Below are 13,786 nucleotides of genomic sequence, written 5' to 3'. Positions count from 1 at the left end.
ACCCCGGCCTTTTGTAGCTCTGGCCTCTTAGTTTTTTCTCTCAAGAGAGCAGCTGCCCCCTTGCCATGGCAGACGCCCTGTAGTAGCCCCTCACACGAAGAGAATGAGACCAGATCCGAACCACTCATGTTGTGAACTGGGGCAAGAAGCCCTTCTCTAGGAGTGCCATTGTCTTGGCTCCATACCCTGGATCTTTCATTGACTGGTGCTTCTTCTCAAGCTTGTGGACTGATCAGATCTAGGGATCAGAGAGAGACAGCCACCAAAAAAGCTTAGAAGGCCCTTGCCCTGAGTTCCTGAGAGCGTGCTTGGGCCTCTGTGATGTGCCACCTATGTCGCAGATGGCTCTGGACTCTGGAAAGTGAGTTTCCCGCTTCCTGCACTTCTTAGTGCTTACACTGACTACCCCTTCCTCCTGGGAACTCTCCCCTTCACTGGTTTCCTGATTCTTGTCTTCCCTTTCTAACTGTCTGGGACCTCATCTCCATACTCTAAAAATAGGTATTCCCCACCTTTCTGTCCTCAGCCTCACTCTCCCTTCCCTCTGTCATCTCCTGTCTCATTGTACGTTCAGTGGTGGTTGTCACCTCTATGTGGATAATTCTCAAATATCTATTTCTAGCCCTGACCTCTCTCCCCAGCATCAATTCCATGTGTATGTTGCTAAATTGAATGTTCTGTGGTACCTACTAAATACCCCTGAAGTGCCTTAGATTCAGCACGCCTAGACATCACTGGGTCCCATTCTTCTTCTTTCTGATCCTTCCCAGGTCCTCTTTCTGATCACTTCTTTTTATAGCACCACCTGGTTCCCTGTCTATGAGGTTCAAAATTTGAGTTCTCTGTCTTTTTACTCCAGGCTGTATAGTGCCCAGTCTTGCCAATTCTATTCACTTTGTCACTTTTTTCTTTGTCATTGTTTTTTTTTTCCTGCTCCCACAATCTTAATGCTGGTCTAGGTCCTCATTACATCTCACCAGAACTATTGTAATAGCCTCCTAACTTGGCTCCCTGCCTGTGTCATAAGCTTATATGCACATCACCGAACATAGCTTTGGTTGTGTCCCCAGTTTGAAGCCCTTTAGTGGCTTCCCAGAGCCTCCACATGACCCCACTAAGTTTGGCAGTCAAGGCCCTTCTTGGTCTGTTTGCAGTCTACCTCTCCTGACCTAATTCTCCTGCAAAAACTTTGCTTTCACTATTGTTCACCTGCTCTGTTGTATGCGTCTGCCAAACTCATTCATACAGCTTTTTGCTACTGAGAATCCCTTCACTCTGTATTTCCATCTGTCAAAATCCTATCCTCATTGCAAGGCCCAGGCCAAATTCCATCTAGTCTTACAAGAAAGCTTCATTGTTTGCTTTCCTGATCCTGTTCAGAAATCATCTCTCTTCATCCTCTTTGAGCAATTTATATCCTTCTTATGACCCTCATCACATATTGGACTGCTTTGTAGTGACTCATTCATCTTCCCTAATGGATTTTGAAGGTGTAGGATTGAGACTATATATTCTTCATCTTAGAACCCTCACGGCATCCCAGTGGCTTTCCAGTGTTTTTGAGAACAACTTACATTAAGAAATACATTTTAGGGAGTTCCTGTCATGGTGCAGCGGAAACAAATCTGACTAGGAACCATGAGGTTGCAGGTTCAGTCCCTGGCCTCGCTCAGTGGGTTAAGGATCCCGCGTTGCTGTGAGCTGTGGTATAGGTTGCAGACATGGCTCAGATCTGGCGTCACTGTGGCCCTGGTGTAGGCCGGCAGCAACAGATTTGATTAGACCCCTAGCCTGGGAACCTCCATGTGCCACCAGTGCGGCCCTAAAAGGACAAAAGATGAAAGAAAGAAAGAAATACCTTTTAGGAGCTCCTTTTGTGGCTTAGCAGGTTACAAGCCTGACTAGTATCCATAAGGACTCAGGTTTGACCCCTGGCCTCACTTAGTGGGTTAAGGATCCGGCATTGCTGTGAGCTTCAGTGTAGGTCAAAGATGCAGCTTGGATCTGGCGTTGCTGTGGCTGTGGTGTAGGCTGGTGGCTACAGCTCAGATTTGACCCCTAGCCGGGGAACTTCCATATGCTGCAGGTACAGCCCTTAAACAACATCAACAACAACAAAAACCTTTTAATGCAAGTGTGGCTTAAAAAGGAATAAAGGAAAATAAATAAATTTTTTAAAATAAAGTAAAATAAAATATTAAAAAAGGAAATACCTTTTAGGTTGTGACCCAGTACACACACACACACACACACACACACACGCCTGAAATAAAGTTTCATGATCAATACTTAACCATTACTACATGCCATAAGATACTATTTTTGGTTCTTTTGTAGTTATTTATTCATTATCTATTAAATCCATTTCAGATCCCACTAATAGGCTGTAATCTGCATGTTTGAAAATACTGTTCTGTCTAGTATGAATGAGTAGTCCTGTTTGTCGCCTCTGAGACACCTGTTTTTTCCATCTACTTTAATGAGAGCCAGAAGAGCTCTTAAACAGTTGGCTTTATTCTTTCCTTCTCTCTTGGGCATATGCCATTATGAAGTTATCCCTTTATCTCATTACAGGGAGAGATGATGCCTTCTTTTTCTCAAGAGGGTACACTACTTCCCCGTGCATGTTGGGAGGGGTGGGTATTCAAGCCTTCTTTTGCGGTATGTCTGCAGTAATTCTGCCCTCTGGCAGCCTTGCTTCAGGGGGGCGGGGGTGGGGGGAAGGTGACACTCTCTTTTAGGTTGGTGTAGGCTTTCTTCCACCTCAACACTCTCTACCTGACCAAGAAAAGGCTGGGCCACAGCTTGAATATTCTTCCTGCTCTGATGTGGAGGAGGTCACTGCAGAGCACAAAGTGCACGCCCTCTTCTTAGTTCTGACTTTTCACTTGTGGGTGATGTTCCTAGAACTCTGGATATATCAGGGTGCCAGCTGTCTGTAGCAGATGTGTTCAAGTCACTGGCCATAATCAGTTACCTGGACTGGTTTGTCTTTTGGGCTATGTTTCACTGGCCTTTGGGCCACGAGGATTTGGAGCTATAGGTCCTGTCAGAACTTGGGGTCCCATCTCTAACTCTGAGGACAGCTCTTTTCTCGTAGGCCCTCTTGCCTGCCTCTGTTTCCTCAGATGATAAGCATCCTCTCACACTAGTGGGCTTGCTTCCTTATGAGGAGAGATACTGGAGTATTCAGGAAGGGATAGGTTACTAGTTCCCAGGGTGTGGTCAGAGAATCCCTAGGGTCCCCAAAACCCTTTTAGGGGATCTCAGCAATCCCCTCTTTTCTATTTACGTATGCAAATGAGGCCAGATTTTCTTTATCTTCACCCAGCATAACATCACAGCAGATTGAATGCAGCTGCAGATAGGAGAATCCAGCCGTTTTCCACTAAGACAGACATTAAAGAGACTTACAAAAATGATAAACAGTACCAAACAGTACCACCAACAGTACCAAATTTTTTTTTTTGGTTTTGTTTTGAAGTTACTTTTTTGAATAGAATTTTAAAAATAGAGTTACTTTTAACTCTATTTAAAAGTTCTTAGCATATAATGGGTTTTTTAAATGAATTAAATATATTTAAGTATTTCCATTGTAATTTCTGATAAAGTAAATATTAATAGATATAACTTATATAAACCGAAGATCTTTGAGGTCCTTGATAATTTCTAAGCATGTAAGAGACCAAAAAGTATGAAAATTGCCAGGCTGGGTCATGCTGTGGTAACAAATCACTTCAGCATCTCCCTGCCTAATGGATAGTTTACTTCTTGCTCATGCTTTTGTTCAGTGTGGGTCGATGCAGGCGCTCTGCTCATCAGAATTACTCAGGCACCCAGGCTAAGGGGGCCCTGTCTCATCAACTGCTACCACGCTTAGCAGTCTGGAGAAGGCATGTGTGCAGTGGTCCTTGAAAACCCCCACTGGGAGATCCTGCTGTGGCGCAATGGAATCAGCAGTGTCTCTGCAGCATCAGGATGCAGGTTCGATTCCCAGCCCTGCACAGTGGGTTAAAGGATCCAGCGTTTGCTCAGCTGCAGCATAGGTCACAACTGTGGCTATGGCCTGGGAACTCCATATGCTGTGGGGCGGCCAAAAAAAAAAAAAAAAAAAAACCTCCCACTGGAAGTGTCATGTCAGAGCATCATAAATATGTGCAGCCTTATAAGCACCCCAGTGAGAAACCTAAGTCACGTAAAAACACAGATCCTTGGCTTCTCTGTACCCTTCCCCTCACATTGCTAGGTCATCGAGTGTCAACCAAGTGGCTTGAGGATAAAGAGAAGTCAGGGATGTGAACTGTAGAAAGATACTGCTCATGAGGTACAGAGCCCCACAGCATATCCTGAACCCTATCTTTTCTCTCTTTTAAACATTTACCATGTAATGTTTAAGATATACACTTGGAGTTCCTTTTGTGGCTCAGCAGTTAACAAACCCGACTAAGATCCATGAGGATTCGGCGTTTTAGGCTGGCGGCTGCAGCTCTGATTCGACCCCTAACCTGGGAACCTCCATATGCCATGGGTGCGGTCCTAAAATAGCAAAAAAAAAAAAAAAAAAAAAGATATACACTAAAGGCACATAGAATAATAGAGCGAACAGTTGGGTGCCCACCATCAGCTTAAGAAACAAAATGTTACCTATACCATTAATCGCTGTTTATGCTTGTTCTCATCTGGATGTTTGTTTTGTTTTTTCATGCTAATCGTATGTGGAAGTTCCCTGGTCAGGGACTGAACCCACACTGCAGCAGTGACCTGAGCTTCTGCAGTGACAATGCCAGCTTCTTAACCTGCTGCACAACAAAGGAACTCCTGGATGCTGCCTTTCTGTCACAACCAGTTTTAGGTACTTTGTGGAGATCAAGTCTCTTGGCCTGAAATATGCCAGTTTTCCAGTGCTTCCCATGTCTGTCCTTTCAGTGTTCCTAAAGCTTCTGCCATGCATTCATTTATTCCTCAAATATGTTTCAAGTGCCTGTTTTGTGCCAGGCACTTTTTGAAGAGCTACAAGCTCATATTCTGGTAGAGGAGACAGACAGGACGTGTGTGGACAAAGGTATCATCAATGTCGGGTCACTACCTGACTCCAAGTGCAATGAGGAAAAATAAAGCAGAAAAAGTTGAGTATGGAGTGCTAGTGGTAAAGCCAGTCTGGAAAGCCTTCTCTGGGGAGGAGACCTGAGTGAATTAGCTGTGTGAATAGTTGAGGGAAGAGCATTTTCATGGAAGCAATAAATAACATGTACAAAGGACCTGAGGCTAGAACCTACTAGGTGCTTAAGGCAGCCAGGGAGGTAGGGAGTAAGTGAGGGGAAGAGTGTAAGAAATGAGGTCAGAGGAATTCCCGTCGTGGCGCAGTGGTTCACGAATCCGACTGGGAACCATGAGGTTGCGGGTTCGGTCCCTGCCCTTGCTCAGTGGGTTAACGATCCGGTGTTGCCGTGAGCTGTGGTGTAGGTTGCAGACGTGGCTCGGATCCCACATTGCTGTGGCTCTGGCGTAGGCCGGTGGCTACAGCTCCGATTCGACCCCTAGCCTGGGAACCTCCATATGCCACGGGAGCAGCCCAAGAAATAGCTAAAAAGACAAAAAAAATGAGGTCAGAGAGGTAGCCAGAGGCTGGATGACTTGGGTCTTATAAACTAGGGTAAAGAATTTGGATTTGAACTTGAGGATGGGGAGCCATTGGAGGCTTTTGAGCAGAGTAATGACATGGTCTCATATATATTTTAAAAGGATCCCCATGGCCTGCCATGTTGAGAAAAAGACTCTAGGCACCAAGGCTTGAGCAGAGAGAAGACATGGGAGTTACAGTCCTAGTTCGAGGGAGAGATGAAAGTTGCTTAAGCTGAGTGGTGCATTGGTAAATTTTTACATGTTCTCTGAGGGGAGAAAGAGGGGCCTGATTTGTAGTTGTTAATTTTGTGATATAAGTGTTCCCATCGTGGTGATTTCAAGCTACCAATGGGGTGTCACTGAATGTGGAGCTGGAAAAAGAGGTGCATAGTCAGCCCTCCTGAGCCAGTGTGAGCCAGCTGCAGCAAACCAGGGCTTGAGCTCAGGCACTTTCAGCCTGGGGCGTGTTTGCAACGGGGTGTCCAGGTTTGTCTCCTTTTCCTAGAGTAGATGGAAAGAAGGGATAGAGAGGATTATGAGAGTGAGAGAGTCAGTTTAAAAAAGTCCATTGTGCTGGAGACTTGCAGAATAAGCTGAGACACTGGAGGTCTTGCAGGAGCTCTGGACTCTCAGATCCTTTGAAAGTGGAGCTCAGCCCCAAACCTCCCTGCAAACAGGAAGCTGGTTTGAGTTAGAACATAAAATAAAAACCAGCTGATGCCCCTGAATGTTTTTCCCCTGCTCCTCCCCCTCCACAGAGCCAAAGGAAACTGCTTCGCCCCCCTCCCCTTGGATAGCTGCTCAGAAAGCCAGAAAAAGCCAAAAACCATAAATCCTTTGAAAATCATCCAAGTTTTGAGCCCAAGCAAACTCCTGTCCGTGGGGTTTCCTAGCCCGGATGTCTGCTCCACTGCCCAGAGTCCGAGGAAGAAAGTGACAGGAGGACACAAAGGTGCCAGGGACCAGAGATGAATCCCAGGCCCAGTGGAGAGAGATGGTCCTTAGCAGGGCCTCTCAGACTGCAGCAGCTCCTAGTCCACTTGTAGGTCACAAAATCAATAAAGTGGGCCACGACCAGAATGATTTTTTAATGAAGTAGAATATAATGGGAATTGCAACATACCACATGCATAAAGAGTAAGCATTGTTCTGTGAAACTTTTATTTCAGTTTTATGAACATGCTCACACATATATGTATGTTTATACTGCGTCAAGATAGAGACTGTGTCTCTCACTGTGGGTTGTAGTCGACTGTTTGATAAACACTAGTCTTTTGGGTCTGAGTAACTCTCGTCTCCTTCCTGCTTTAGCTTGCTGTTGAAAAACTCCAAGCTAGTTCCAGAATTAATTCTCTGTGGAACTAGATCATCTACCCACAAAACACCTACCCAAATTCCTATCAGAGGCAAGGGAAGCTGAGAACCTCCAACCTGTCTGATTCTTTGGGAGCAAAGCTGAAGCATGAAGGAAGGATTGAGGATTTGCCTGCAGTCACATTAGCTTGGAGAGAATAGGCATCGAGGCCTTTGAGCTCACTGCACTTGCTTTGGTGACCTTTCCCATCTATGTGGGTAATGCTGGCCTCGGGCTCCTCTTTCTCCCTTCTCAGCAGTAGGCAGTTGGTGCAGTAGGAATGTTCCTGAGGGCCCCTCCTTCTGGGAGAGCCAGAGGCACAGTGCCAGCACAGGGGGTGGGGCGCAGAACCCAGTATCCCCCGTACTTCCCCAGGGTTATTTTGTGCTCTCCAGTTCGCTCACAGTGCTCGGGCTTTTTAGAAAGGTGACTGGGTGCCAGGGGCTTATTAAGCTGTGAAAAAGTGTGGAAGGAGGCGTAAGTTAGAGCAAACTATCAAGAATATATAAAGTAGGCTAAAGTTAGTGTGTCCCTCACCGGTAGTGCCTCAGAAAGGCCCACAGGTACCTGGCAAGTTTGGTGCTTGCCAGGCGGCTATGTGGTGCCTGCAACTAACCTGCCTCTGTCAGTGAGTAGGCACATGTTCCTGGTCCACATCCCCAGGAAGCTAGAAGACTCTTGGGGACCTTCCTGGGGAAGAGTTTTTAACTGTAACATCCCAGGAGACCTATTGTGGTCTTTGGCCACTTCAGGGCATTTCTTTCCAACCTAATTCAAACTAAAATGGTCCTTGGAGATAAGAATTTAAATAGGCCCTCTAGGAACACTCGGAATTCTCCAGTTGGGCAAATAAGAGAGATGGAGAGATCTTAAAACTACCCTAATGGACTCTGGGCTTCCCCTCTCTAGAAGCTGACCTGGACTAGGAGGAGACCACCCTGCCATGGAGATGACCAGCCTCGAAGTGTTTCTGGTTCATGTTGCCCTCTTAAGACCCTCAAGACCTCTTAGCTGAGAACATTCTGGCCTGTTTACATGGCCAGTCTGCATTCAGAAGCCCCCGTCTCTCAGCCAGTGTGGGCCAGGGACGTCCCTGAGGAGGGCCAGTGTGGCGGGGGGGTGGGGTGGGGGTCCCGATAGCACTGGAGGGGACTGGACCAGGAGGGACACGGGAGACACTCTAACAGAGGGCGAGGTAGGGTGACAAGTGCTAGGTTCTAGGGCAGTTCAGATCTTCCATGGGGTCATCTAGCAGAAAGACCAATGAACTACCTTGAGGTTAGTCCTGGGTGCATCCCAGTGCCTGCAGACAGTGTAGGGGGACAACAATGACGACGAGAGTGGTGGTGAGTGTCTTGCGTGGCTGTGTCCTCTCAGCACTTTACAGGCCCCTGAGCACTTTACGTGTATTTCCCTTTCATCTCTCTGGGAGTCATGGCTTAATAATAATAATTAGAGTACTCTGAGCATCTGTGCTTTGCAAAACACAGCATTAAGCAGACATCTGGTGGGGAGGTGGAGCCCTCCGATGGAGGGGAAGAACGTGGTGGAATGTAAAGATCAGGGATATTATGAGTCACCTAATTGATACCTAACGTTGTTCTGGCTCTTGGAGATCACAGCGGCCTTTTCCTTCATGCCTGCCAAGGCACGAAACTCAGTGACCTCCCCCGAGTCTCACAGACCCCAGAGGCCAGTCTGTGTCAAACTCCTAAGACTTTATCTTCTCAATGGAGCCGTCCTGGATTGGAGGAGTACTTGTTCCTCTCTGACCATGAGCTGAGTTTTAACCACTTCATTTTCTTTTCCATGGACCTAGCAGTTTGATCACTATTAAAAGCCAAAATGTACACTGGCTTTTTTCCATGTGATCAGGGAACCCATGGACAGATCAGAATCTGAACAAGTCATTCTCCAGGAGACAAGGCCATCAGGAAAGCAATCAGCAGAGCAGAAGGTCCTGAGTACCTTCAGTACCTCCTTCCCAACCCCACTCTGTCCATATATAACACTTCTCTGTCTTGGTCAAACAGGTGACCTTGGAGAAGGTGCTTGGAATAACCGTGTCTGGAGGCAGAGGACTTGCTTGTGACCCCCGATCGGGCTTAGTTGCCTACCCAGCTGGGTAAGTGCCTTGGAAGAGGTTTTTTTTTTATTGCTCGGGTATTTATAGCTATGCTAAACCAGTTGGGGTGGGCAGATACCTCCAGGTTAAGATTTGGTGCCATTTTTATAAAGGAGATACACAGGGCCAGGTAAAGACTCTTCGTTGATGGTTGTTGACTCTTTGTTGCCATCCTTCCTGCGTTTTGGCCACCCACAGCTCCCAGCACCATCTTCAATGTCTTTAATATCTACCTTTTAGTCATTTCTAAAAACAGTTTTATTGAGCTGTAATTCACATATCACAAAATTCGCCCATTTAATACGTACAATTCAGTGGTTTTTAATATATCCAGAGTTGTACAGCCGTTACTATAGTCAATTTTAGAACATTTTCATCACCCCTAAAAAAACTGCATACCCATCAACACTCTCTGTTTCCCCCCAAAACCCCCAGCCTTGGGCAGCCATTAATCTACTTTCTGTCACTATCGATTTGCCTATTCTGGACATTTTATATAAATGGAATCATATTTTTTTTGTGAGTAGCTTGTCACTTAGCATAGTGTCTTCAAGGTTCAATATATGCCATACTGGGTATTAATACTTCATTATTTTTTATGGCCGAGTAACCTTCCATTATGTCGATACCAACATTTTAGCTATCATTGGCTGGTGGCCATTTGGGTTGTTTCCACTTTGGGGAATTATTATTATTATGAATAATACTGCTCTGAACATTTGTCTGCTCTGGTCACTTGGAGAGGTGTCACTGAGGTGGGAGACAGGTAGGAGTCTGGGGCTGGTGTTCTTCTTTCCCTTGCTCCTTTTCACTCCTCTGCTCCTACAGATGAGAAACCCACAACTGTAGCTGCTTTAAGCTTCTGCTGAAGTGTTTCTTTTGGAGGCTTGGGGCCTCTCCTGCTTTTGCTTCTCTCTGTCATCCTTTCTTCTGTGCCGCTGGGCACAGGAACGTGAAAATGGCAGGCCGCTGCTCTGCCTCTTTCCCCACCATCAGCTGGGGAATGCCAAGTTCCCCAGTGTGATTTCCACAGCAACTCTTGTAGTTTTTTGTATCAGTTATGTGATTTTTTTTTTCAGTTTTATTACCCTGTCGAAAAAAGCTGCCTTTATGAAGAATTTTTCTGTGTCGGGCACTTTGTTAAGCACTTTACAGGAGTTATTTTATTTAATACTCAGAGCAACCCTGTGAGGCCGATCTGGTACTGTTATCATCCCATGTTTTAGGGAAGGAAGCTAAGATTCAAAGAGGTTAACCAGGAGTTCCCATTGTGGCACAGAGGAAACGAATCTGACTAGTATCCATGAGGATTTGGGTTCCATCCCTGGCCTCGCTTGTTGCATCCGGGATCTAGTGTTGCCTTGAGCTGTGGTGTAGGTTGCAGATGTGGCTTGGGTCCCGCATTGCTGTGGCTGTGGCATAGGCTGGCAACTGTAGCTCTGATTTGACACCTAGCCTGGGAGCCTCCATGTGCCGTGGGTGTGGCCTTAAAAAAAAAAAAAAAAGATTAGCAGTTTGTCCCAGGTCACACAGCTAGTATGTTTCTGTATTGAGATTCCAACCCAAGGAGTCTGAGTGCAGAGCTCTTACTCATAAAAATGGCACGAGGTGGGGAAGACCAGACTTCCTACTTATTTTTAAAAGCTGCTTTCCCCCTAAGCTCTTAACCTGCCTTTTGAAGGAGAAGAGGCCAATTTACGGGCAGCTCAGCCTAGGTCAGGGAGAGTTCTGCCCCCGGGATCTGGGCTCTGTCCCTTCTGCGTGGCCCTTTGGCATTTGATGTCCGTGGTGGGGAACTGTGCGAGCAGCACAGACTTCCTCTGGCAGAGGCTGAGCTGGCCTCCTTTTCCCCTTCCAGAAGGAGGTTGATGAGCCATCTCTGTTGCTGGCTACCCTGTGCAGTCTGCCTCTGGGGAATTCCACTCGTGCCTGCCTTGGCCTGGGAAAGCCAGGTTCCTTCTTGTTGGAGGTGGGGCTGGGGCTGGATGTGGGCTGAGCAGGAAAGGCCTGCTGCTCCTTGCTGCCTGAGCCCTGAGGGGCACAGAGCCCTTCGCTCCAACCCAGGCCTAGTGCCTTTAAGGAAGGGTGTGTGCTTCTGTTTATGGGCAGGTCCCAGCCTGGCATGTGTACCTGGGAGTCACTGTCCTTCCAGGTGGTGTGTGGAAACTTCCCTGTTGTCACCTTTAGTAGGTTTCTTGCGTGTTTGGCTTGGGCCAGCCCTGGCCAGTGCCCTGATCTACCCCCTGACCTTTTCATTTTCTAGAACTTTGAGTGCTCTCCTTGTAAATGGCCTTTTTCTGAGTGTTTCAGTTTTGCCCTGTGCTCCAGCTCCCTGATGTGTGCCGCTGGAGTATCTGGGGGCCACCAAAGCCTGTGTGAGTCAGGCAGGCTCTTTCCCTCCCCCCTTCCTTCTCTTCCTATCTGGTGATCCTAACCCTACCTCCATCCCCCACTCTCTAGTTCCTACTGCGCTTGTTGCTCTAGGAGCAGCTCAGGTATCCTAGAAACAAGAAGAGAAACAAAGCTCAGAAAATTCTCCCAGAGGCCTAGAGGCAAATATCAAACCAAAACAAAGTTTTCTGAAAGGAAATGAAACAGCTCAGGGAGGATTGGGTGGAGGGAACGTATGTCAGGCAGAGGTGGGTTAAAGTCTCTGGGTGGAGACCCCTCAAGTTTCAGTGGCCCCTGGGTCTCTTCTGGGAGCACTCCCTTTGCTCTTATCTTTCCCACAGGAAGCCCACACTTCACCTGTCACATTTTAAGCCCCACTGCCCTAGGAGGCCAAGCCAGTCCCCAGATAGCTTCTTTGAGCCTCTCAGTCTAGTTGAACACCCCGTAATTGACTCAGGCCCCTTCCCTTACTGGCTTGGTAGAGGGTTCGGGGCCTTCAGAGCCCAGCACAGCCCCTGTTGCCACTGTAGAATCAGTGCACAGGATGGGTTTCTCCTGACCCTTGATGCCAGAGTGCAGGGCCTCATGAAGGGCAGCTACTAGAGTGGGAGGTGTCCTGGAAAAGTGTCTGGCCTTACTCAGCAGCCAAGGGGAGACTCTTGGTTGGTTTAAGTACGGAAGAGGAGGGAAAACCTAGTTCTCCTGAGAAGGCCCTCCATTTACTCAGCGTGTATGGGAATTTATGCTGAGAGCCCCAGCTCCAAAGCTTTGGACTATGTGTGAAGCCACAGACTCCCCCTGGACTGTCTGTGTTCCAGTGACATCTGAGCTGAAGGAGCACACAGCTACCTTCATCCTCTCTGTGGCAAACACTGTGCAGGGGTTGCCAGGGAGTATGTGGAGTTGTGGAGAGACTGGCAGGCCTAAGGGAAGAGGATGTGTGGACTTGGTGCCCTGATGGCTGTGAATCATATATGAGGTCACTCACAAAGTGCTTGTTCATCAGTAGTCATTCATTTGTTTGGCCGATTCTTGTTGAAAACCTGCTCTGGGCCAAGCACTGTTCCAGCCACAGGATATATAGCAGTAAGACCGTGTCAGTGCTTTTGTGGGGTTTAAGATCAAGGAAAGTAAGCAGACACTAAGCATATAAACAAACAAATGAGCAAGATAGTATCGGAGAGCGGTAAGTGTTGCGAAGAAGGTAAAAAGGAGAGCGAGTAGGTCCCTGGGAGTGGGTAGGGGTGGGACTACTTTAAGACCTGTGGTCAGGGCTCCGTGGGAGGTAACATTTGAGCTGCTATCTGAATGGCAAAGAGGAATCTATGTGTGAAGATCCATGCTTCCAGATGTTGGAGACCTCAATTGCAAAGGTCCCAAAGAAAGGAGGACCCAGTTCACTTGTTTGACAGCAGCCACGGTGGCCAGTGGGTGTGAGGAAGGGGACTCAGTCCCTGCCTTTGGGACTTGGCTTATAAGTCTTGCAGCTCATAGAGAACCCCCCTCTTGTCCCGGAAGGGGATGAGTTTAGAATCCCCTGGGCAGAGAGAGGCGTACTGGTAGCTCTACACCATGACCATATTATTCACTGGGTTTTTACCACCAAGTCTTTTCTCACACCTGTGGGGGGAGTGGTCTCATAAAACATCGGAGAAACAGAGATGCCAATGGATCTCATGGGCTGGCCTCAGAAGGTTACTTATTTGGAAGGCATTAGATTCTGGGTACCTAAAGAGGACCACAACCAAGGATGCCCTAGGAAACACCCTAGACTCTTTTTATCTCTTAGAATAATTAAAGCTATAAGACTTCCCTTTGGGAGTGAATGTGAAGGGATGGTTTGTAATTCCATACCAGGGTGAGGACCCTAATGAGTCACTAGTGTCCAGCAAGTCCTGTGTGGGAACCATAGTTGGTGTGCCTGCAACAACTGCTGACCCCCCTGATTGCTCTTTCCTTGCGATTGGTGCCCCAGAGAACCCTTCGAGAAGATGGCCAGGAGCACCATGCTGGTCACTTTGCATATGACTTTTTTAGTTTGCACAACAATTCTATGGCATAGGTATTTTTATTTCTGTTTTCCACATGAGGAAACTGAGGTTCAGAGAAGTTAAAGGATATGCCCAAATCACATAAGTTAGCAGACAGGTCTGCCTGGCCCCAGTTTTCTTTTTCTTTCCATCATCACACTGCCTTTGCGCATCAGTGAGTCCTGAAGGTCTAGGTTGGGAAGCTCCCCTGAGGCCTGCTACTCAGGCGGTTCCTTGCGAGTCAGGGCTTTGAGATCTGGTAGC

At 47.3% G+C, this 13,786-nt stretch overlaps 1 protein-coding gene across 3 annotated transcripts in view; it reads left to right on the top strand.

Moving 5' to 3' along the window:
- The window catches only part of MAPKBP1 (mitogen-activated protein kinase binding protein 1), a 55,262-nt gene that overhangs the window by 17,614 nt on the left and 23,862 nt on the right, over positions 1-13,786 (top strand). For all 3 annotated transcript variants that reach the window (XM_047766648.1, XM_047766647.1, XM_047766646.1), the window contains exon 3: positions 9,010-9,101. In XM_047766648.1, coding sequence (XP_047622604.1) covers positions 9,010-9,101 — 92 coding nt within the window. The remainder of the gene's footprint in view (positions 1-9,009; positions 9,102-13,786) is intronic.

Source organism: Phacochoerus africanus, chromosome 2, assembly GCF_016906955.1.
Source record: "Phacochoerus africanus isolate WHEZ1 chromosome 2, ROS_Pafr_v1, whole genome shotgun sequence".
In the NCBI taxonomy this organism is placed as follows: Eukaryota; Metazoa; Chordata; class Mammalia; order Artiodactyla; family Suidae; genus Phacochoerus; species Phacochoerus africanus.
This window is presented reverse-complemented; position numbering and strand designations above follow the sequence as displayed.